Source organism: Phymastichus coffea, unplaced genomic scaffold, assembly GCF_024137745.1.
Source record: "Phymastichus coffea isolate CEN01 unplaced genomic scaffold, Cenicafe_Pcof_1.1 PCOF00098, whole genome shotgun sequence".
NCBI classification, from domain to species: Eukaryota; Metazoa; Arthropoda; class Insecta; order Hymenoptera; family Eulophidae; genus Phymastichus; species Phymastichus coffea.
This window is the reverse complement of record NW_026706909.1, coordinates 422723-445848: the sequence shown is the minus strand read 5'-3', so window position 1 is coordinate 445848 and position 23126 is coordinate 422723. Positions and strand designations below refer to the sequence as shown.

General features: G+C 33.4%; 6 protein-coding genes across 7 annotated transcripts; 2 read left to right on the top strand and 4 right to left on the bottom strand.

The window, feature by feature from the left end:
- Nucleotides 1–4200: 4200 nt before the first annotated feature.
- Nucleotides 4201–7070, bottom strand: LOC131669897 (uncharacterized). 2 transcript variants are annotated; one of them, XM_058945089.1, is made up of 2 exons: nt 6099–7070; nt 4201–6026 (listed from the first exon to the last, which is right to left on the bottom strand). In XM_058945089.1, the coding sequence occupies exons 1-2, from the start codon at nt 6790–6792 to the stop codon at nt 4726–4728; spliced, it is 1995 nt and encodes a 664-aa protein (XP_058801072.1). In that variant the 5' UTR covers nt 6793–7070; the 3' UTR covers nt 4201–4725. The 2 variants fall into 2 exon arrangements, with proteins under 2 accessions (XP_058801072.1, XP_058801073.1); XM_058945090.1 differs by having other exon boundaries at nt 6102–7070.
- A 335-nt stretch (nt 7071–7405) lies between these two features.
- On the bottom strand, nt 7406–9792 carry LOC131669898 (uncharacterized). The gene is made up of 2 exons (XM_058945091.1): nt 8161–9792; nt 7406–8068 (listed from the first exon to the last, which is right to left on the bottom strand). Exons 1-2 carry the CDS (start codon nt 8888–8890, stop codon nt 7557–7559), a joined length of 1242 nt encoding a protein of 413 aa, XP_058801074.1. The 5' UTR covers nt 8891–9792; the 3' UTR covers nt 7406–7556.
- A 911-nt stretch (nt 9793–10703) lies between these two features.
- On the bottom strand, nt 10704–12184 carry LOC131669899 (uncharacterized). The gene is made up of 2 exons (XM_058945093.1): nt 11412–12184; nt 10704–11347 (listed from the first exon to the last, which is right to left on the bottom strand). Exons 1-2 carry the CDS (start codon nt 12103–12105, stop codon nt 10842–10844), a joined length of 1200 nt encoding a protein of 399 aa, XP_058801076.1. The 5' UTR covers nt 12106–12184; the 3' UTR covers nt 10704–10841.
- Nucleotides 12185–13225: 1041 nt separating this feature from the next.
- LOC131669900 (uncharacterized) lies at nt 13226–14654 on the bottom strand. Its single transcript, XM_058945094.1, has 2 exons — nt 13903–14654; nt 13226–13825 (listed from the first exon to the last, which is right to left on the bottom strand). The coding sequence occupies exons 1-2, from the start codon at nt 14582–14584 to the stop codon at nt 13320–13322; spliced, it is 1188 nt and encodes a 395-aa protein (XP_058801077.1). The 5' UTR covers nt 14585–14654; the 3' UTR covers nt 13226–13319.
- Nucleotides 14655–17180: 2526 nt separating this feature from the next.
- Nucleotides 17181–19057, top strand: LOC131669901 (uncharacterized). Its single transcript, XM_058945095.1, has 5 exons — nt 17181–17329; nt 17560–17641; nt 17720–17811; nt 17880–17949; nt 18029–19057. The coding sequence occupies exons 1-5, from the start codon at nt 17273–17275 to the stop codon at nt 18100–18102; spliced, it is 375 nt and encodes a 124-aa protein (XP_058801078.1). The 5' UTR covers nt 17181–17272; the 3' UTR covers nt 18103–19057.
- A 77-nt stretch (nt 19058–19134) lies between these two features.
- Nucleotides 19135–22679, top strand: LOC131669873 (intraflagellar transport protein 88 homolog). The gene is made up of 15 exons (XM_058945064.1): nt 19135–19263; nt 19341–19394; nt 19451–19593; nt 19663–19858; nt 19924–20141; nt 20223–20454; nt 20517–20674; nt 20734–20920; nt 20989–21175; nt 21238–21385; nt 21456–21567; nt 21642–21710; nt 21782–22082; nt 22166–22324; nt 22401–22679. Exons 1-15 carry the CDS (start codon nt 19135–19137, stop codon nt 22514–22516), a joined length of 2409 nt encoding a protein of 802 aa, XP_058801047.1. The 3' UTR covers nt 22517–22679.
- The last annotated feature ends 447 nt before the right edge of the window (nt 22680–23126 follow it).

The window sequence follows — 23126 nt, the reverse complement described above, 5'->3', positions numbered from 1 at the left end:
AAAGCAATCATCGCAATGATTATTATCATTAAACATCGAATGAATTTCAAGTGACAAAAGATATAATTATGAAAACGTACCTGAGTGTATAACCAACGATTTTGTTCACACAAATTAGTAGTTGTATCATCTGGTTATAGTCAGAGAAATTTAAACCAGACGGATCTTACAATTTTTATTTTTCCTTTCGGAAGTTATGTACAAAAGCGGTGCCATTCATTCATCTAATACTTCACACTTAGCAATAACCTTTAATTTTGTTAGTGAAAGGTTGATCGCTAGCTATTTGTCAAGCAAACATTTGCTATCACAAGTTTGTAATATTGCCATCAAATCGAAATCTCGTCAGTAAGCTTTACGGTTTCCGCGGGCGAATTTTTACTCAAAAGAGCTTAATTTTGAATTATTTTATCAGTAAAAGTATAGATACATTGTTTGCTTTTTACGCTGATCAAATGTATTGGTGGATCAAAAACCAAAAAGAAAACTACACTAAGTAAGTAAGTTCGATAGATATTTCCTTTTATATTTGATATTATTTTAAACAAAATATTGTCGTCATTTTACGCTTATTAACGATCTTATTAGTGATGACTTTCACTTCTAATGCTAATATGGGCTAAAAAATTTGATGTATTAGAAAAGAGCATAACAGATAGTAGGGCTATCGATAGACTTACATCGATCAGTTAAATTTATGTAGTTACTAAGGAACTACGATTTGTATACAATTTTTTAAATTTATTTGATAAATTTTAAATACCACAAATATTATATAATTCACAAATATATAAAATTATAGCGATGTTCACAAAAATGAAATTCTATCATATACGAAATAAGATATCGAGCTATTACACCGCGTAACATCAAATGTGATTAAAAAAAATTATTTAACTTCAGAGTGGCTTTATTTTCTTATTTTATATAATACAAAATAATTTATTCTATAAAAATATTTTGTATTGTACGCGAAACTTTGATGAAAATATCTATATCAATCATTGATTTTTTCAAAATATTTCGTTCGGAAGTGAAGCTTTTTTTCACCAGTAAAAAATATTATTGATGCCTTTGATGGTGACATTACGAAAAATAGTAAATACTTTACGACTTTAGATATGCTTATACAATATCAAAAAATGCCAGGCCAATGTATTCAAATCAAACGAACTTAATTGTAACACTTGGTCAAAGTATTCAAGACGTTTCCTAAACTATCTATTTCGATACAAGCAATAGCTATGCAATATTTTCCATTGTCTTGCTCAATGACACGCGTGTTGATAAGGTTCGGCGAACAATTGTGCGAATGGCTGCCTATCAGTTCCGGTCCTCCAATGACGTTGCCCTCAGCATTTACTTTGTACGAGGAATAAGCGTGATTATCTATGTGAGTGTACAACAGTATGAAGATAAACCCACCCTCACGCAAGTTGTGCATATAAAAAACGAATGGGTCATCTTCTATCCGTTTTTCTAGTAGGGCTGCCATTTTACGCTGTATATTGCCACTTTAATCTGACTGTACACAGTGACTTCACAAAAGTTTGTCAGTGAGTACTCCCCAGACATAGAATTCTATCATTTCGTTACTGGAAGTATAAGATTTGAAGTTGTTTTTCTAGCCTGCTGGAATTTTCTACAGGAGCTTAGTAATCGATTCATCGCTTGATGGCCCTTAAAAGTGCAAATATTGAGATGTGGATTAGTATTTCGTCCAATGAAATTTGTTGAATAGTACAATAATTGGTTGGCTTTGCTATACCTGTCGACCTTATAATAGAAACTTGGTAGCGTTGCCCATGCACTACATATCCTTTATTCGGCGAACCTGATGAGATTTTTAAAGCCTGTAATACTCATCATCCGAATGCCGCGTAACTGGTCCCCCAATCAAGTTTACTTTGCTGTTATAAGAGTACACGCAGTTACTGTCATCAACTAAGTTGCCGCAGGTCTCAGCTTGTTGAATATACACGTTATATGCATGGTCATACACGAGTATGCCAATGCAGTAAATGTGCCAAGCAACTGGATTAGACTGCCAAGGTCCAGTCATTGACAATCGTCTCGTCGATTCAGCATCAATGACGAGCTCCGTGTCGTTGATTTGGCAATTCATCATTTGTATGAGCGCCGTACCGAATGTCCAGTGCGATTTTTTAATTTGCTTCAATTCATTAGCTCAGTAGCTTTTTCAGCGGTGTTGCGAATGTTCTTATGTTGTATTATCGTGCATTCACGCTTTCAATCGTCGGCATTCTCATGTTTGCAAAGAGCGTAGACGAACCTAGGATCGTTACATTCTCTGTTTTGGTTACTCCAACCAGGCTTGCTTATTAATCTGCGTTTTTCCCAGCCAGTCTCTTCTTTGCCAGTCCTCAATTGGAATAATCCAAAGATTAGAACGAGGTTCAGTGTAACTTTTGATAACAAAGATATTCTTGTACACTTGAAATCTGATGGATGTAGCTTTACTGTACCTCAGATGTTGATTAAGAAGGTGACTTTTTTGCTGTAATAAATATACTTTGGTGACATTGGCTTGTATATTATGATGAACTTCGATTGAAAGAATATACTCGTAGCTAGAGATGTTTTTCACGCTGAAGAGATTAAAATCTGAACGCATATATTTTCATCTTTTTCTAAAAGTCAAAATCTGGAATATTGTTTTTATTAACTCAACAGCAACACGACTAAAGTATAGACTCTATTATTCTTATTTATTTCGACGACTGTTTGTAAAGAGAGAAACGAGGAGAAAGCTAAAGAATAGATAAGATAAAGCGGCTGCTTCTGTTTATGAAATGAAATAATGTAGATTGTTGATGGAGCAAAAAAGTACTATAGCAATAAGCTTCTGTACAACAGTTTTTTTCAAAAATAACTAAAAGCTCTTTCAAATGAAATCAGCGCCGAGAAAATCAATTTGACCAGTTGTGCAATACGCGCGTAACAAAAAAATTCACTTCGAATAAAAATAATAAAAAAAGAACATTTTCCATTTTGAAGACAGTAAAAAATGACTAGGTATATCGCTAGGTAAACTTCTTGAATCGGTTACTCTTGTTACCAACTAAATATTTGTGTTAAAATTCTCTCGATAAGTTTGTACCGACACCGACTCACTTCGCTGGCTCGCGAACGAACACGATACTAACGCCACTGAATCCCAAGCTGCACTGGTCGCGATGTATCCAGCACTGCATATACTGTATAATGCCTCTCGACCGTATTCAGGGTTGGGCGATTCTGTTAAAAAGCTTCCAGCAATTGACTTCAGACCTCACAATTTTCGCTCCCGCTTTACATGAGGTCTATTCAACTCAAACTTTCAAAGTTAGTACGTAAAATGTTGGCAGCACTGCAGAAAGAGACATATAGCATATAGAATCTATATGCTATATCCGTCTCTTTCCGCAGTGCTCGAAGTAATTAAAATCATTTTCCAGCAAATACTCTCAAGAACTATTCACAGAAAATATCTCTCAAGATAAAACAACTTCATAAGCTCAACAATCTACACATTTAATACATCTTTCAATACGCAATATAACAATCAAACACATTCAAGTCCGTAAAAATGCATCAAATAAATAACTTACTTCGCTGCCGTTGCTCCATCGTCGCTATTCCTCTCGACGCTGACTGGACTGATCCTTATAGGCATCATGGCAAAAACTCGAGTTTGCTCGGATTTCCAAAAAAAGTATAATGTGATAATCGATATATTTTGTCGAGGCCTATCGAGGCATTTTCACAGCTTTATTTTCAAAATTTATTATCTCACGAGTTTGTCATGATTTTCAAGTTGCGAGCTAAAATTATTGAATCGTGAGAACGTGAAAAATTATTTAGTTTGAAAATAAACGAACTAGTAGTATAGTGTTTGAATATCACGGAATTTACTACACGTGCCTGCAAAAGGAGACGCGCGATATTAGTATGACACAAGATAATGTAGGAAATAGAACTACGCGATGTTCGATTTTGAAATACTGTAGCTCGCGTGCTCTCAACAAAGTAGTTGCAGATTTCAATAAATCATCGTAAAATGATTCCTTTATCGCGCATTCAAAATTTTTTTAAATAAAATTGTCTGAATATAGCTGATTGTAAGTAATTAATTTACAATTAAGAAATATATTAATAGTTACTACGGTAAAATTAACGAATACAAGAAAATCATTATCCATAGCAAACTTTTATTTCAGTTATTACATAGACATAAAACAATTAACTATAAAAAATAACTATGAAAAATATTCTAATATTGATTATTCAATAATAATAGTGTAATACTTGCGACCGTCGATCGTCAAAAAATGAAGATCAGAAGATTGCTAAGCAGTTTTAGTTTACTGTTTATTGTTAAGCAAGTTAGTCGTTAATGAATCTTCGTGATAGTTAGTCGTGTAGTTTCGGTTAACAAAGTAGTCTTTTATGTTTATGCCGTTATCATTTCGATATTAGGGTACCGGAGCTGCGGATTAGTAAATATGCACAAAATTATCTCTGTTAGGGTGCTGTCATTTTATAGTCCATTAAAGTCAACATTCATTTTAACTCCGCAAAGAACAGATACAGCAAAGCAACAACGCAATACAATTTATTGTTTGTAACTGTACCAATAGATATAACGATATAATTTTATATTTGATTAATAATAATTCAACTGGAAATAAACGACAGCATTCATAATTAAAAAGTCTGAATATCTCACTTGAAATCAGAATTACAATAGCAATTAACCAGGATTTCCATTTGTTCTTCTTTCGATTTCCTGCCTATACACAATCTAACCGAGCAATATTGTCCTTGATCGTTTTCAAATATCTTTACGAAAACTTCGTTACTGTTGGCATGACATTTGCTCGTGATATTGATCTCCAACTGTCCGATTAGTTTTCCCTGGGCGTTGATTTTCATTAGGTAATAATGATCTTCATTCCCATTACAAATTCGATTTGGACATGTAACTACCAGTACAATAAATCCACCATTCGGCAAATTATGAATAAAAAGATTCCACACCTTTTGCTCGTTCGTCAATGCAATTTGTGACAACGATCTTCGGACTACGCTCTTGTTTGTTATACTGTCTTGAATTGTCGTTATTTCTTTAACTGTAATGTCCTGTACAGTGTCATCTTGAGCGGTAGTTTCTTGAAATGTCGCTATATTTTCTGGTGTTACCGGAATTTGAGTCGTTAGAGCTAGTGTTGTAAGATCTTGAACTGTAATGACGCCTACAGTATTGATCTCTGTTATATTTTCTAGCACAGTGTTTTCTTCCGTAATATTTTCTACAGTTACATTGCCAGTTGCTACTTGTACTACTGATGTATTAATCTCGGTCACATTATTTTGCGGAATGTCGGTTTCCGTAACATTTTTTTGTGTGACATTGTTTTGTATATTTACGCTGTCTTGCACTATGTTGCTCTCCGTTGTACTATCTTGTATTATTATGTTGCCTTGTGTTACATCCTCTATACTCTGATTATTATTGTTCCCATCATTGTTTTTTGTATCATTTAGCGCTATAGTGTTTTGTGTTGTAGTGTCTTCTACCGTAATTCCTATGACTGTGTCAGGTTCCATTATAGCCTCTTCTGTAGTTTTTTCTATTACAGTATCATTTGTTGTAACATCTGCTGTTGTAGTTCCTAATCCTACAGTAGCTTTCGTAGTGATTTCTCCTACTGTCGTTTCTTGTATAGTTGTAAGTGGTATTTTGGTAGCTTGCGTCATAATATCTTCTGTTATGATCTGAGTTGTGCTTTCTTCAATTTTTGTAGTTTGCGGTATATTACACTGTTTTATATTGGCTTTAAATTTGTGATCAAATTCAAATTCCATTTGTATTTTCACTTCTCCTTCTTGATCGGTTTGCCAACAACCAATGCTCGAATTAATGTTATAACACATGCCATCTACATGATTCGCAACCGAATAGGCTTCTCTCCAAAGGTTTGAATGTGGTATTGGCGTGTACCATAATTTCACATATTTCGGACCTATCAAAACGAATTGTTCTAATGAAAAGTCGATTGAAAAAAGCAGGAATCTTAAAATAATCAATTACTCACCACCTTTTCGATTCAGTTGAAAAGCGAGCAATGACGTATCGCGGTTAACAAAAAAGTAACCTTGTCCCGTGGCATCAGCCATTATGGGTGATACTAGATCAATTTTCTCATAAGCCATTTTCGGCCAAATTAGAGGGCCTTCAATTTTGTTTCCATCGGTATCAAAGCTCAATCCACAATATATTTTAGCATCAGATTTTGTGCAAAGATGACTCAAGCCTTTAATTATCACGTCAAACCCGTGTTCAGACACAACAACGTCAATGTAATCACGGTGAAGCTTACGGTTAACCCAGTCTGACGGAACTTCTACTAAATCTACCTCTTTTATTTTACATTCAGCGATGTGAACAGTGATTGCTTTTAATTTGAGTGATTTGGATGCAATATCTTGTGCGATGAGAATAGCTTTTTCCGTACCCAAACCAACTATCAACTGTATTTTGTTAACTTTAAGCACAAAATTACACTTTTTTGTCACTGAATAATTTGTAAAAGGATTATCCTCTTGGATAACGCTGCACTGTTTTGACGACTGCGTGTACAGTGCATAAAACAATGTTTTGTTATCGAATGAAATATCTGACGCAACTAGAGTTTTATTTGAAAACTGGTAATTTTTTGATAAATTGTCATTCCGTGCACTGGCGAGTTGCAAGAACACAACCACAATTATACAAAGAATCGAAAACATTCCTCAAAGTGAATATGAATAATGCTATAGGTGCTCTTGCACCTGTTTTTTTACCAGATGTTACTCCAACCACAGCCTGACTACGAACTGCCAACAAAGACATATCTCAAGTGGTTAGTAATCCTCATCGACGTTGGCAATAGGCAGGTGAATGAATGGATTCAGCAATGATGATATTTATAGTAAGACGTGCGACTTAATAAAGTAAGTAGTGAAAATTTAAGTGACAAGGTCGACTGCTACTTGCAAATATTATAATGGTCGGCGTATACCTTCATGTACTTGGATAATAATGTGTAGAATTTCCATGTAAATAGGTTACAGTTATTCATATATTTAAAATTATTTTTCATAATTTTGATAAAATGCGTGTACTTTTATCAGAAGATGTAAAATTGTACCTTTGTTTTACTTTTATTTAGTACTTCGTGATCAATGGAGAAACTTTATAGTTGTAAGAAATATGTGATTGTAATATTTTTGTTATCATTAAATTCTATTATTTATAGATATGTGAAATCAGAAAAATGTTAAATAAAAAAATGTTTTTTTTTTCTAACAACACTTTAATGACAATAATTATGATAATAATTTTCTGAAATTGCATTAGAAATAGAAGATATCTACGTTATAACAAGAGTTGTTCGACATAAAGATTTTTTCATAATTATAAAAGTAAATTATGTAATATTAATCATTTATTCTTATTAAAAAGATTAAATTCTATAGTAAAAATTGAGAAAATGCAAAAATAACGATATGCTTCAATATTGATTCAAAAAATCATAATCAGAATAACAATTAGCTGACAATTCTAATGTCGCACCCTCGTGTTTATTGACATGACATAGTCTAATCCAGCAGTACGATCGTCCTTCTAAAAATGTTATTGCCGAAATAATACCGTTTTCAGCATTGCATTCGTTATTTTTCAAATCAATTTCGACGCAATCCACTTTTTTTCCTTGCGCATCAATTTTTATTAAATAGTAATGATCGTTAACACCCGCGCAAATTCGATTAGGACATGTAATCATCAATACAAGAAATCCTCCATTGGGTAAATTATGAACAGACAGATTCCATATCTCGTGTTCCAGCTTAAAACTGAACTTTGTGCTCATTTGTAATTCTCCTTCTGCATTATTTTGCCAGCACTTAATAGCCGAGTTGAAACCGTAACAGGCACCGTTGAAATTGTTAGCAGTCGACAGACCTCCTCTTGGAGGTTCTGAGCTGATATTTTGCGGACCCCATAATTTTGTATAAGTTGGGCCTAGAACAAAGAAAGTTAATTTTCCTTTTAAATATCTTAAATGTTTCGTAAAAATTGTATCAATTTATAATCGTATTAAGTTTAATACTCACCACCTATCCGATTCGCCTGTATACCAATAAGCAATATATTTGTTTGTTTATAATTTTTATTAACATAAAAGTATCCCTTTCCTGATGCATCCGTTAAAATAGGTGAAATAACATCAATGTGATTATAATCTGCTCTAGGCCAGATGTAAGGACCTTCAATAAGCTTTCCCTCGCTCTCAAAGTTGAAACCACAATATTTGTCCTCTTCGGATTTGCTACAAATTCGACTCAATCCTTTGACAATTATTTCGAATCCGTCATCAAATACCACAAGGTCGATATTTTTGCGATACAGTTGAAGGCCGGTCCAATTCGATGGAATTTCGAATAATTCCTGATCGACCGTTTTACAGCTGAGCACGTTGACAGTAATGGTTTTCAATATCGCCGACTTTGACGTGGATTCCAGTGCGACAAGGATGGCTTTGTCTTGATCAAAAGTAACTATCAGTTGCACTTCATCAGCCTCTAGATTTACAACGCAGGTCTTCGGGTTAAAAAAGTTGTTAGTTGCATGTACGATAGTACATTGTTTAGGCGGTTGATCACATAGCGCATAATACAACTCGTCATTGCTGAAGGATAGTTCCGATAACACTAGTGTCTTGTTTGGAAAGTGTTCTGTATTCTTGTATTCTGCGTTGCCGATATGCAAAGAGATGAGAAGTATTGCGAAAGAAGCGAACATGCTTGTAGCTTGATATTGATAACTGGGAGCGATTAAACACATTGACGCAATGCTGGCTGACTTGTAACTGTCACGACAGCGTTGGCTCTGGATATTTATAGAAATCCCACTGAATTATCATTGAATTATAATTGTGAGTATTCTGTAAAATATAAAATGTAGTCTTAAAGTTGCAGGGAATTCCAAATTCTGTGATTTTTCCAAGTTCAAGCTTCCGTAAGGATTTAAGAGAGATTTGTATTGATTACAATAGTACCTATTAACTATTTTTTTTGTTTTGTTTAACGTCGCTCTATTTATGCTCCATCAGTGCTAATCAGCGACGGAGGCTTGCAATGTGTTTGAGAACAAAGCACCTGAAACTTTTTTCAGTGGTGCTTGTATCAATCAGCAGGGACGGGGAATCGAACCCGGGCCCTCCCCGGTACGAGTCCGTCGCCCTACATATTTACTTTTATAGTAATAACATGAAATCGTGCCTTTGCTAATTGAATAATTTTGACATGAGTCATCCTTTGATTTCAATATATAAATTATCACATTTGAATTTGTAACCATTAATTATCATTGAAAGTATAAATGTGTACACTAAGAGTTTCTATGATTTTGTCTTTCATTACTACGGTTTGGTAAAAATGTAACTTTACTGTTTTAATAGTGCCCAAACGTTCTTTTATCACTTTAGATTCAACATCGTTTCCTTACTAAAAGTGAAACAAGTAAATACATAAAAATTGCGGCTACAATAACACATAACGAATATTTTTAGATATAAAGGTTGTATTTTATCGAATGAAATTTTAACTTTTTTCATAATATATAGAAAATAATACAACTTGTAGTAATTTAAAATCTTTACATTGCTTCTTTTGTTATTGTTTTTGTTATAGTTATTGATATTATTACTTAAAGAACTATGTTCGTTTTGAACGCTATAGAGGTACTCGGCATCTGTATACATTAGTTTTGGTTCCGTATAGCCATAAGAAGCATGCAACTAGTCAACCCACTACTTTCAAAAGGAGAATTGGTACTTGCATTATGACTTGATAAATAGTTTAAGGAATAAGAACCACAAAGAGCCACAGTGACAAGCATCTAAAAATTTTATTTCTGAAAATTTTTACATGTCTGAGGCTCGAACTTGCGACTACTTTCACAGAGACTTGAGCTCTTTCTCATTGAACCACCGTGACTACTTTAATTTTTTTATCTGCAGAAATAGAATAATTATAAAGCAAGTAGTATGTATAAAATTGTTTTTGATTAACCTACTACATTAGTACGGGAAATGAGTGTTACATTGTATAACTTTTATCTAAATTTAACGCTAGTAATTATACGAATATGTATAAAGCGTCGTTATTTCGGAAGTAATTAATCAAGATGCGGTTGTTTTTCATTAAATTTGCTCCAGAATTTGATGACTAATTGCGCGGTAAAAGAAGTAACAACCTTTCTTCAGGAAAGTTTGATAAAACATCGTGTGCTCAAAGGTTTAGCTTTTTTATATTTTCAGAGACTTTGTTCTGATTTCCAAAATTGTTTTTATGTTTGTTGTCTAACTTTTCTGAAAAGAGGCTGTAGGCTGTAGTTATACCAGACCGGAGCGTTGAAATAAACTTTATTATTACACGCTCCGATTGGATGATTGAGTTCTTACACCTTTCACCTCATTATTGGTCGCAAGTAGCATTACAGCTAAAATGCAGATAATCATCTAGTACGGAATATTTTATTTTATGTACGATTACAAAAACATGTCGTTGTTCCACAATGAAAATTATAAAATATCGAGCAAATAATAAACTGTTTTCAGTTGGTATACCAGACAAGGTAAATCAATACATGGCAATTAGTTGTCATATGTTTTATATAGCAATTAGTTGTCATTGCGTCATTTAGCTTTTGTATTCATTTCAACATGTGTACATACAATTTTTCTAACCTGTAGAATAAACTGTTTTATCAAAAGAATTAAACAATTGACAATTTACTGTTTGAAGTGATCATCGGTATAACAATCGATCGTGGCTTCAAACTTCGCTTCATCTGTAGGTAAATTTTTACATAATCTCGCTGTACAATACAGACCCTCTTCATTTTCGAATACTTTAGCCATAATTTTGCCATTCTTAGCGTTACAATTACTCTTGATATTGATATCAATGTGTTTGGACAATTTTCCTTGAGCATCAAGTTTCATCAGGTAGTAATGATCTTCAGTACCAGAACAAACACGATCGGGACAAGTAATCATCAGCAAAAGCCATTCACGATTGGGTAAATTATGAACATAGAGATGTGCTATTTTGTGCTGATGTTTGAAATCGACTTCCGCATTCATTAACACACCACCTTGAGGATCATTTTGCCAACATCTAATGGTTGAATTCTCAGCGTAGCACATACCAATGACGGTGTTGGCGGTTGAATATCCTCCAGTCCAATGGTCTGCATAAAGCTTTTGAGGTCCCCATAGCTTCGTGTAAGTATCACCTGTAAAGATAAGTTTTGAAAAAACAATTATCCTTTTATCAGCATTAATTATTATTAAACTTACTAGCTTGACGATCAGCTTTTATTCCAATTAACGAATCTTCCTCATTAACGAAGAAGTATCCGTTTCCTTGTACGTCGGCCATGATTGGCGAACCAATGCTGATATCGGTATATTTTAGCTTTGGCCAAATAATTGGACCTTCCAATTTTTTCCCTTCAGCATCGAAGATAAAACCGCAGTATAATTTCTTGTCAGCTGTACTGCAAATCTGACTCAATCCTTTGATAACAATCTCAAAGCCATTTTCAAACACAACAACGTCGATATTTTTACGATACAACTGAATGCCTTTCCAATTTGATGGAATTTCAAATAACTCTTCTTCGGCAGTTTTACAATTGGCCAAATGCACGGTGATCGCCTTCAACATTATCGACTTACCTTTTAACTCTTGAGTGATAAGAATGGCTTTGTCTTTGCCTGCACTAACTATTAGTTGTACGTCGTCGACTTGAAGTGTGAGTTCACATTTTTTCGTAATCGGCGTCTTGACAAACGGATTGATTTCTTGTACAATGGTACATTGCTTTGACGATTGCGCGCACAAGGCGTAGACCAATGACTTATCGTTGAAAGACGGTTCGGCCAATACTAATTTTTTATTTGGAAATTGAAAAGATTTCGTCACAGTTTCATGCTTTGTAGCACTGGCGAGGTACAATGATAACAAGATTATCGCGAATTTCGCGAACATCTTGTTTAATGTACCTTATAAACTTGATGCTTCTTGAGTGCCGCCTGGCTTGCGACTAAAGGCACATGAGTTTGATTTTAGTGTCGCACTAACTATCCTGACGTCACCATTGAATTGACCTTGAAATGTGCACTGCTTTGATTAATGGATTAATACGCCTGCTGGCCATTCTCAATAAGGATGTTTGCTTTGTGCTAGCTTGTGAAAATTTAAATTAATAAGACAGGAGTATAGAAGCGATGAGTAGTTGCTTTTGTATAATTCATTTGTTTTTCTTATGATCATCAGTCTCATAGATCTTCTAAAAAAAACAAATGATTTTCAATTTCCAAAATATATAAACAAATGAGCTGCACAGCATTTATGGTGATTCGATTTGATGAACCATTTCACTTCGATTTTAGTTATTCTGAAAAATCCAACTTTTAAATAACTAAGCTCCGGATGATTTTCACTTTTTAATAAACTCGAGACTAGCATTGAAGTTAAATATTGTAAAACGTTATAATATACAATAAGAATTAAGTGAACTATCTAACAACTTTCTACAATTTAAATAAATGAACAATTCCATTAATTGTTGAAATACTGGTTCTCGCGAATAGAAACCAAATGTTATCGATTTTTACTCAATACGTAGACACTTAAAAGATTATAAAGTCTAACAAAATCGCGAAAAGTTATTGAAAATTTTTATATGATTTTTTAGCAAATTAATTCAAATTACTAATGCAAATTATTTCGTGTTGTTAAATATTGAAAAGAATCGTTTTAAACAACTCTAGATTTTTTCACAATTGTTCGGACATTCTATGGATAGATTAAAAAATTAAACCGACTGAATGAAATAGGCGCAATGTGTATCAGTGTTGGAGATTAAGCAGAGGGCAATTTGACGTGTTATCATGCGGTTTGCAAAATCATGGGCCAATACTTGCTATGTGATTCTAGGTTAACATGTGTGTACATGGCTTTCATCAGATATGTGCAATTTGCAAGCCTCAATTATTCTAGATAAGTGTAATTATTCATCGCTTAAAAATTACTTTTCGTAAAAAATCACAAGAATTTATTTATTAATTTTGTTATTATTTATATGAAAACGAGTTGGATGCATATTAAAGTTATGAAACTAAAAACGGAAATTTAATGCAAAAAACAATTTATTGAACAGTTTTCGTAATAAAAAACGTAAATTTTAACATCTAATTTTGCTACTGCGTGAAATCATTATTAGAAAAACAGTCGATCGAAGTTTCCAGACGACCCTCCTCGTGAGTGTGACTTTTGCATAGCCGGACTGCGCAATACTGCCCTTGATCATTCTCAAATACTTTAGCCAGGATATCACTGTTTTTCGCGTTACACTGACTTTTGACTTCTACATTTACATGGCCAGTGAATTTTCCTTGTGCATCGACTTTCAAGAGATAATAATGATCTTCAATGCCAGAACAAATTTGTTCTGGACATGTAATCAACAATATAATAAATCCACCGCTACGCAAATTATGAACGGAAAGTTTGGCTGTTTGATGTTGATGCTTGAAAGTAAATTCTGTAATTAATTTTCGTCCTTCTACACCCATTTGCCAACATCCGATGGTCGAATTCATCAAATCGTAGCACATCCCGTGCGCGTTGTTAGTGGTCGAGTAACCTTCTTTCCAAATATCTAAATGAACTTTTGGCATTTTGTACATCCTTTCATATTCAGGACCTGAAATAATTAAACATTTCCATAATCCTTCAAATAAAGCTGACAATCTTTTGAGTAGTTGTGAAATCTAAACTTACCGCCATGTCGATCAACCAACAGCGCTGATAAAGAATCTTCTCGTTTCACAAAGAAATACCATTCTCCCGAAACTGCTGGCAAAATAGGCGAAACTATATCCATTTCATCGTAATACATTTTTGGCCACACAGTCGGTCCACCAATTTTCTTTCCCTCGTAATCAAATGTAAAGCTACAGTAAATTTTTCTGTCAGGCTCGCTACAGATATTACTCAATCCTTTGATAATAACGTCGAAGCTCTTTTCGAACACAACAACGTCAATATATTTGTAGTACAGTTGAATGTTGCTCCAATCCGATGGAACCTCTACTATGTCCATTTCCACAGATTTACAACTGGACATATTAACAATAGTCGCTTGAACCATCGAAGATTTGGATACCGTGATGAAGATAGCTTTCTGTTTACGCGAACCAACCAACAATTGTACATTGTCAGATTTGAGGTTCACCTCGCACTTTGCTGTCACAGTCGATCTATTGAAAGGATTCGTTTCGTGGATGACGGTACACTGCTTTGGCGATTGTTCGCACGATGCGTAGAACAAAGTTGCATTATTGAATGATGCCTCCGATAATACTAATTCTTTATTTGGAAATTTATAGTTTTTCGTTAGATTTTCATGTTTGGCGCTGCTAAGATGCAATGCTATGAGAATTATGGCAGATGTTGCAAACATTCTGTATATGTCACTGGTGTTCCGATGCCCGCTGAAAATCAACTGACACCACTGGTTGCTGTCAGCTTTAAACGTGTACATTGGGCAACGTAATCATTGAATAATTCGTCTTATAAGTAGAGTAGTACAGCGGCCAGTGCATGTAAAAATAGGATAAGCATCGTTTGACGTACGTGGTTCGAATACGTAAATGGCGAAACAAGCAAAATGCGTCATTGTTTGTTATAATAGTTTTGGCAGAAGAAAACGTTAATTTCTGATAAAAAATCAAAATGATCGTGTGTAAAATAAATGTCTATGTGATGGAATTCCTAGTTAATTTTTGTAATTCCAATGGAATCTTCCAGAGGTACTTTGTAATAAGAAACATCGTGAAAGTCATCCACGTCAGTGATTCGAATATAAGGTAATTGATAAATGCCGGCGAATCATCCTTGGCATTCACAGTTGTAAATAGCAAGTGAGTAAGTGTCGGTTAATTTTAGAATCAGGTCAAAAATATTCTACCAAAAGATTTTATGTTACATCATTTGATGTCAGATTAAAGTATCAGTAATAGAATAGTATGTAAATAAAAGTATAATTAAATATAGCTTTTTATTTTACTATGATTGGAAAGGATTTTTTTTCACACTTGTACATTCCGCTTGTACAACCGAAAATATAATCTTTAAAAGAATAAGCTTATATATACAATTCCTTTGTCGGTGTAATTGAACATAAGTTTACTATGTGACTTTTTAAAAGTTATCACAGACGATGATTGCCAAACGCAATACACGTTTAAAGTTATGGTAAATCTTCTTATCTATTTGATTCAATCTCAAAATTTTGTCAAAATTTAAACATTTATCAATTATTCTTTACCCGATTATGATTATATGAGATGAAATTTACTCGAATGTGTATATAATACCTTTGGTGTGTATAATTGTACTTTCTTTAGTTTTTTATTTCTTTCAATTGTCCTCTGGAATGTTATACTGAAAAATTCGCACAGTAAATTATATAAGATCTTTTTCGAACTTAATCTAATTATAAAAATATTTACAATAAAAAACTTATTTTAATTATATTTTTCTGTAAAGAAGAAAACTTATAATTTCATGAATTAATAAACGTTATGTATATTTTCAAAAGAACTGAAAACTTTATGTAAATAACCTGAAAGAATAAATGCAATACAGTTTCTATGTTAATAAGATAAAATACCTCAATAAGAGAAAAGTCATTATTTTTAAATGATTTTTCGTGAATTTCCCGTACTGATAAAAATGTTGATTTACCTTATATCACACTGTAATAGTGTCATTAAGCGGGCTGTATGCGCTCATCGCTTATTTGTATTCATATTCAGTTTCAATTTTTACATAAAACAAAACTATCGCAGGCGAAGTTTAAAGAGTTCTAAAAACATGACATATTTACATAAGATAATTCTAGGATTTAAAATACTTAATATTTGTCAATATTAGTTATGTTGATATTCGTAGATTTAGTAATAATTTCAAATTTAATGACGTAACAGATTTTTAGATGTTCACTTATACTGGTAATATAAGATAATTGTAAGGGGTGAGAAGTAGCCAAAATAAGGATTTGTATTTTTGTATATTTTTGTTATGTTTTATTTCCTCAAAAGTTGTTACAACAAATTTAAATAGTAATACACGCAAACTTTGCAAAGACAGCGAGAGAGGAGCGGTGTCACCGTTCAGACGAGAGTTAGCTATAGAATGAAAACTCTAATCGGCGCATCCTGCGGATTTAACACCTGCACTAAGCCTTCTTGGGCTTTTCAAAAGCGCGCGCATTGTTGCCACGCCCTTTTCCTAATTGCCCTGCTACTGTTCGCGCCCCCATCCGCCAGCCTCCAACGTACAACGCCACCCCCACATCAATGGGTCAGGTCGAGGGCACAAGCCAGCTACGGCATTTTTTTTTAATATATATTTTTCTATGGTCCAAACGATTAACCCGCTCTCCCCTCAACCTTACATTGATTTAACGCGACACCTTTCTCTTAATCTAAGTATAATTATATCTCGCGAATACATCTCCCTTACCTTACACGCAAACACAGTTTTCTTAGCCTGATGCAACAATTTCCATCCGAGGTCGAAAACGAGCCCTAAATTACCTAGGCTATCTAAACTCTTCGCACGTGCGTTTTGTTTGGCTCGCCTGTTGCTCACATGGGCCTAATTCCCAGACGCTCTAGCGTGTTTCCCCGGTGCCAGCCTCCGCACGAATCCTACAATAGTAGATCAAGTTTGTTTCCCCTTTTTCTTTTTGTAAGTAAATCAAACTGTTAGCCGCGCCCAACAATTCAATTTTTTTTATTGCTACCATATTTATTGATAATTTCCAATTTTTTTAGGATATCTTAATATCGACAGATATCAGACGAGGCGTCTGAAAAAGTTAGATTATATTTTTTCCTTTACAGAGAGCATTCACGAATCAGCTGATAATTGAGATTAAAACAGTAAAGCGAAAAAATGAGAATGTTTTAAAAGTGCAGGTCACATTTATCTTCTGAGAAGCATTCACAAAACAACGTAGCTGAAATCGAGATAAAATATATTTTTAATCGTTGAATTCTATAAAAGGCATGCCATCATCTTCATCCTAACAGTTGCTGGATTTGAATTTGAAAGATAATCTTACGAAGTAACGGAGTAACGTATGTCTAAAATGAAGTTTCTTGTCGCTTTTTGTGCTGCAATTTGTATCGTTGGCGCTGTGAGTATTATTCTATAACATGTTTTAATTCAGTTCAACTTTATAATATTTTTTCACATGAGTTATTTCAATAAAAAAAAGACCTATGTATACTAAATTGCTAAGTATATAAAAGTTCGCCAAATATAGAATTCCTAGCAGTTAGCACGAAATTGCAATTTTTTTTCATTTTGTATTTTCGATTATCCAAAACTATAATAAATGCAATCTAATAAAGTCTCATCTTTTAGAATAAGGAGATGAATGGTTTTCCTATTAAAGTACCACAAGGCGTGATCGATGAATGTGCCAAAAAATATGAACTTACTGAAGGTAATAATACATTTGAAATCTACATGTAGATATCTATTCAAGTCATATTTAGTTTGGTACATTTGATTTATATTAAAGATGCTGTCAAAGAAATCCTAGCAAATAAAAGTTTTCCTAATGTAAGCGATCAACAATGCTTCAGCGCATGTTTGTTTGATAATAGTGGAATTGTAAGTAGTAGTTTTCATGTAGAGACTTAAAAAGAATTCAGGCTGATCTTTATTTTTGTTGTTATTAGGTGAAAAATGGAATTATCGATAAAGACTTTAAAGACTCAGCAGCTGGCAAAGAGTGTCTAAACCTCCAGGGTAAGAAAATGCATTACACGATCATTCCAAAATACCAAAAAATTTATCATTAAAAAAAATGTTGATTTTATTTTTGAAGGTAAAAAGGCTAGTTGTGAAGTGGGTGCTGAAGTGGTGACCTGCCTTCTCCAAAAAAATTTTATTTCTATATAAGCAAGTAAATTATTAACCGATGCCAAGGACGGTGACGAAATAAAATAGTTTACTCAAACTTGATGAATCTTTAAATGAAATTGATAATATTGTATAGTAATGCATATATTAATGTCTTTTGATTAACGTATGCATGATAAAACGTTAGTTAATATCTATGTAACGGCACGTAATATCCGTTGATAAATAAAAAATTATAAATAAGTAATGAATTTTTGAAAGGCACCTATAATAATTTTTGAACAATTTGATTAATTTTTCACAAAGAGAAACGAGCATCAGTGCAGCAGTTATTAGCACGCATATGTGTATAATTTTTTTCAAATCTATCCACGTTATAAGAAAGTGTCATAACGCAATATCGTGTTTTTCTTTTGAAATTCTTGCTTATGGGAACTCTGAAAAATCTGGCGACGAGGAACTTGGATATTTCGGTATTTTTGACCATTGGAATTAATTTTCATCAAAGTGTACATATAGTAAATCATTATTCTATTGGGCTTCGACATATTTGTAGCCAATACTAGGAAACCACCGCCTGGCAAATTGTATAAATCAGCAAGTATTATCCATTCGCATGTACAGTGAACGTTATATAAATGTTGCAATTTTCCATGTATTCCATTTTGCGTACAATTAAAAGCTTGAGCTTCTAACCAGATTTATATAAGACAGATCGCATAGAAGTTTGATGAATAAAGTTTTTCAATACTAAGTATCGCACACTGCCAATTATAATATCTTCGAACGTTACATTTTATCTTGCAGTCGTGCGGGTGCATTTAAGTATATCGTCAACGAGGATTTCTGGAGTTGACTGCTATGGAAGTATCGATAACTGCGGAAGTTCGGGTGGTTGCTATGTATACAAACGTCATAACAACAAGTATGTATGTACAGTTCAAATGGGAAAAGTAACCATGTACTGTAAATGAGATTGATAACTGTACTTTTTACTTTTTGTTTATAATAAATTGTTTTACTATTAACGAAGAGTGCATTTAAATTGTTTGAAATATTAAGTAATACAAAATGCTGACTATCAGTCATAATACTGCAACAGGTTATAATGACTACCCTATGTTATATTCTACAGCTGATTTATGTCAAGATGACTTTTTCAAAAAAAATATCAAAAGCACTTATGGAACCCGTCCGTCCGTAAGTTTATTTTTGAAAACTCCATACACTAAATATTATATTAAATGTATTATATTATAAGTTTATGTGATTTAAAGTCTACGGCAAAATATTCTCGGGCAAGCGTTGAAAGCCGAGGAACGTCACCCGGTGTAAGTATCATTCGACGATACAATCGAACAAGTTGTTTATCGACGATTACGTTCAGTTTCACAAGATCAGTACGGCAGGAAGACCAGCTACAGGGTCACTTTCACGGCCAATGACATCAGTCAGAGGTGCTGGTTACACCAGTGCCTCTCGACGTAGTGCCGACAGCAACGCTTCGTTCGAGTTTGAACAGGAAGAAACGTAAGTATCGAATCTAACTTAAAGAAAGTGATGTTTCCAAAACAAAGAAAAAAGAATAACTATCGACAGGCCAGAGCGGAAAATCAAAAAATACAAAAGAAAAATCATGGCTCTGCTAGAAGAATCTGCGATGGCAGCATACGTGAAAAATATAAAGATTGCCTTGAAAAGAGCCAAAGAAGCTGTGTCGCTGAAGCGCTCTCTTATTGTTTTTGAAGATAGTGCTGAGTTGAGCGACAATCACAATATGCGTTTAACTTTTGCAGTACGATTTCGTGTTATATATTCCTTGAATTTTCAAATAAAACATGCATAAACGTGTGCCAACAGGTCATTTATAATTTAGCGCAACAGTACGAAGCACAAAAATTGTATCGTGAAGCAATAATAGAATACAGGAAAATTATCGACAATAAAATTTTCGGTGAAACTGCTAGATTGAAAGTCAATATTGGTAATATCTACGTTAAAATGGGAAATTTGACGGAAGCGAAGAAAATGTACCAGATGGCTCTTGATCAAACGCCTTTGACTTACAAATATACTAGGTAGCATAAAAAATATTTCAACTGTAAGAATGCTTTATAAAACTGATGGCAACACAGCTAGAATATACTGCATTATTTCAGGAGAAAGATAGTGTACAATATTGGCATTCTTTTAGTGCAGACAGGAAAATTGGATGAAGCAGCACAGAAGTTCGAGTGGGTAATGAGAGAGAAGCCTGATCTTGAATCGGGAATGCAGCTTATTTTGTGTTATTTTGCCCTATCACGCGTAGACGGGATGAAAAGGGGTTTTCTTGAATTACTTGATGTTCCATTTCCTATCAACATTGACAGTGAATACAGTATCATGACGGTAAAATTTTAGTAATTAAATTTCAATTTTAACATGACATACATTTTTTAAATAATCTTTAGGACGATATCACAATAAATATTTTTAATGATACTATAAAAAATGATGAATTATCGAAATTCGAACGAGAGTTGAAAATCAAGGCTGAAAAAACTATCCTGAGCACTGCTAATCTGATAGCTCCTGTCATTGAAGAAACCCTCGCACAAGGATATGCATGGTTAGTTTTAAAATTAATTCACAAATATGCAGTTTTCTAAATATGCTAGTGTTTTCAAGGTGCGCGCAAGCTATAAAATCTTCTGCGTATACTTCGTTAGCAGTCAACTTAGAAATTAACAAAGCCATGATCCATCTCCACAATGGTCAAGTACAGACTGCGATAACAGCACTACAGAATTTTGAACATGAAGATATGAATAGCAATAGTTCTGCATCTATCGTACTATCATTTATAAACTTTCTGGTGAGTTTAGCATTGAAAAATTAATTTACTATGTTGGTTCACTTGTCGTGATTTCTTCATTATTTCAGCGTGAAGATTATATTGCAGCAGAAAAATATTCTGAAATTGCTAAAAGTGTGGATAAATCGAATCCTGCTGCTTATGTTAATTTAGCAGCTTGTGCCATAGCGAAAAATGAATTAATACGCGCGGAGAATCTTCTACTGAGTGCATTAAAACGCGATCCAAATCATGTTCAGGGCTTGTATAATTTAGGTACAGTTGAATATAATTCGACTGAAAAAAACGTTTTTTATTGATAATTTTCGGAATTTTAGGTCTTGTTTACAAGAAAAAAGACATGCTTGACGAAGCTTTTAAGTGCTTTTCCAAAGTGACTCGAATAACACAAAACGATCCTCTGACAATTTATCAATTGGGCCATATATGTCAACTTCATGGTGACGTTGAGCAAGCAGATAAAAGGTTTGTATTTTAATCGTTTCACAAGACTTGATGATTGAATTTCTTTCAATGAAAATAACCTATTTCAAAGGTACAATCAACTAATCGCTTTAAAACTAATTGATCCTGGTGTATTAAAGAAATTAGGAGAAATGTATGATAATATATCTGACAAGCAACAAGCTTATTATTATTATTCTGAGGTAATTCTTGAAGTGCAATATAAATCTATACGCAATTTCATTTGATCAATTTAAAAAATTTCGTAATTTTTTAGTCTTACAGAGCTTATCCAGCAAATTTCGAAGTTATATATTGGCTTCGCTCTCATTGTATGTCAACAAAGGTCAAATCATATAGTTTTAATGATATGCGCAATTACACTAGACAATAATTAAAATTTCTTTTACTTAACAGAATTTCAGCGGAGCACTAGAATACTCCTTGAAAGGGGTAGATCTGACTCTTGGTCAACCTGAATGGCGATTATTGTTTGCAGATTGTTTGAAGAAATCAGGAGAAATTAATGAAGCTTTGGCGGAATATCGTGACATAAATAAAATGTTTCCCAATAATATAAACTGCTTGAAATCTTTATGTGAGCTAGAGCGAAGTTTAGGCTCGAAAGATGCCAAAAAGTATTCTACTGAACTGAAAAGATTGTTGCAACTACACAGTAATGGAGCTGGAATGAAAATGAGCAAAACAAGTAAAATCGGTAATTATTGAAACAATTGGTTAATTACAATAAATTTGTTAAACACAGCACCTATCAATTCAATATTTTTATGTCATACGTAGGTTTAAGTAGGAGTAATAGTATAGTATCATCAGTATCGAGATTAAGTACAGCATCTGGAAAAAAAACAAGTCCGGTTTTTTGTAATGAAGAGAATTATTTCAGTTATGGCGTTTCTCGGCCAAATTCTTCTCATTTCACAATAGGACCAAAGTATTATGGTAAAGTTATATAATTAGATCGCTTTACATGTAAAAACTATAAATATTATTCATTACTTTATTTGAATGCATTTAGATAAAAATTATACTGATTCATTTGAAGCATTACTGACAAGGCCAATGATATCAATAGGAAGAAGAGATGATAATTTTGGAGATGATGAATTGGGAGATGATCTGTTACCTCAATAAGCCAGAACATTTTTTAAAATTATTTTTTAATCCTATCCATGAAAGTACAATAATATATAATTTCTACAACTATTTTGTATGATTTATATGTGATAATTTACTTAGAAAAGTTTTAATAATCTAACATAATGCCTTGACTTTTGCTTATTTTTCAAATTTTCAAAAAAATTCTTCGACCGTACAACTAGTAGCAGCAATTTATTCATTTATATTACGTTTCGGATGAAATGCCTTTTTTATTCAAATAAGTATTTTTCATTGTAATTAGATAACGAATAAACAATACATAACATAATATTAGACATAGAGAGCTGCGCTAGCTTGTCGATGATATGTCAGGCTTCCACAGGAGAAACCTGGGTTAGATTCCCTGGTGGTAGTATGACTTGTTTTTTAAAAGTTAATTTTCGAAAATCAACACCATGGTTCTTACAGTATTTAGAACTTACCGTAGAAGCAAAAGCATTACTACTTTGGAATGTGGTAGTACAAATATTTCTCGAGAACATTAACTCAAGAATACTATTACTAACTAGTCAGAGAAAAAATCTGATTGGTTAGATGATCGAGCTTAATTTTATCGTTTAGCTATATCTTTATATTATAAAAT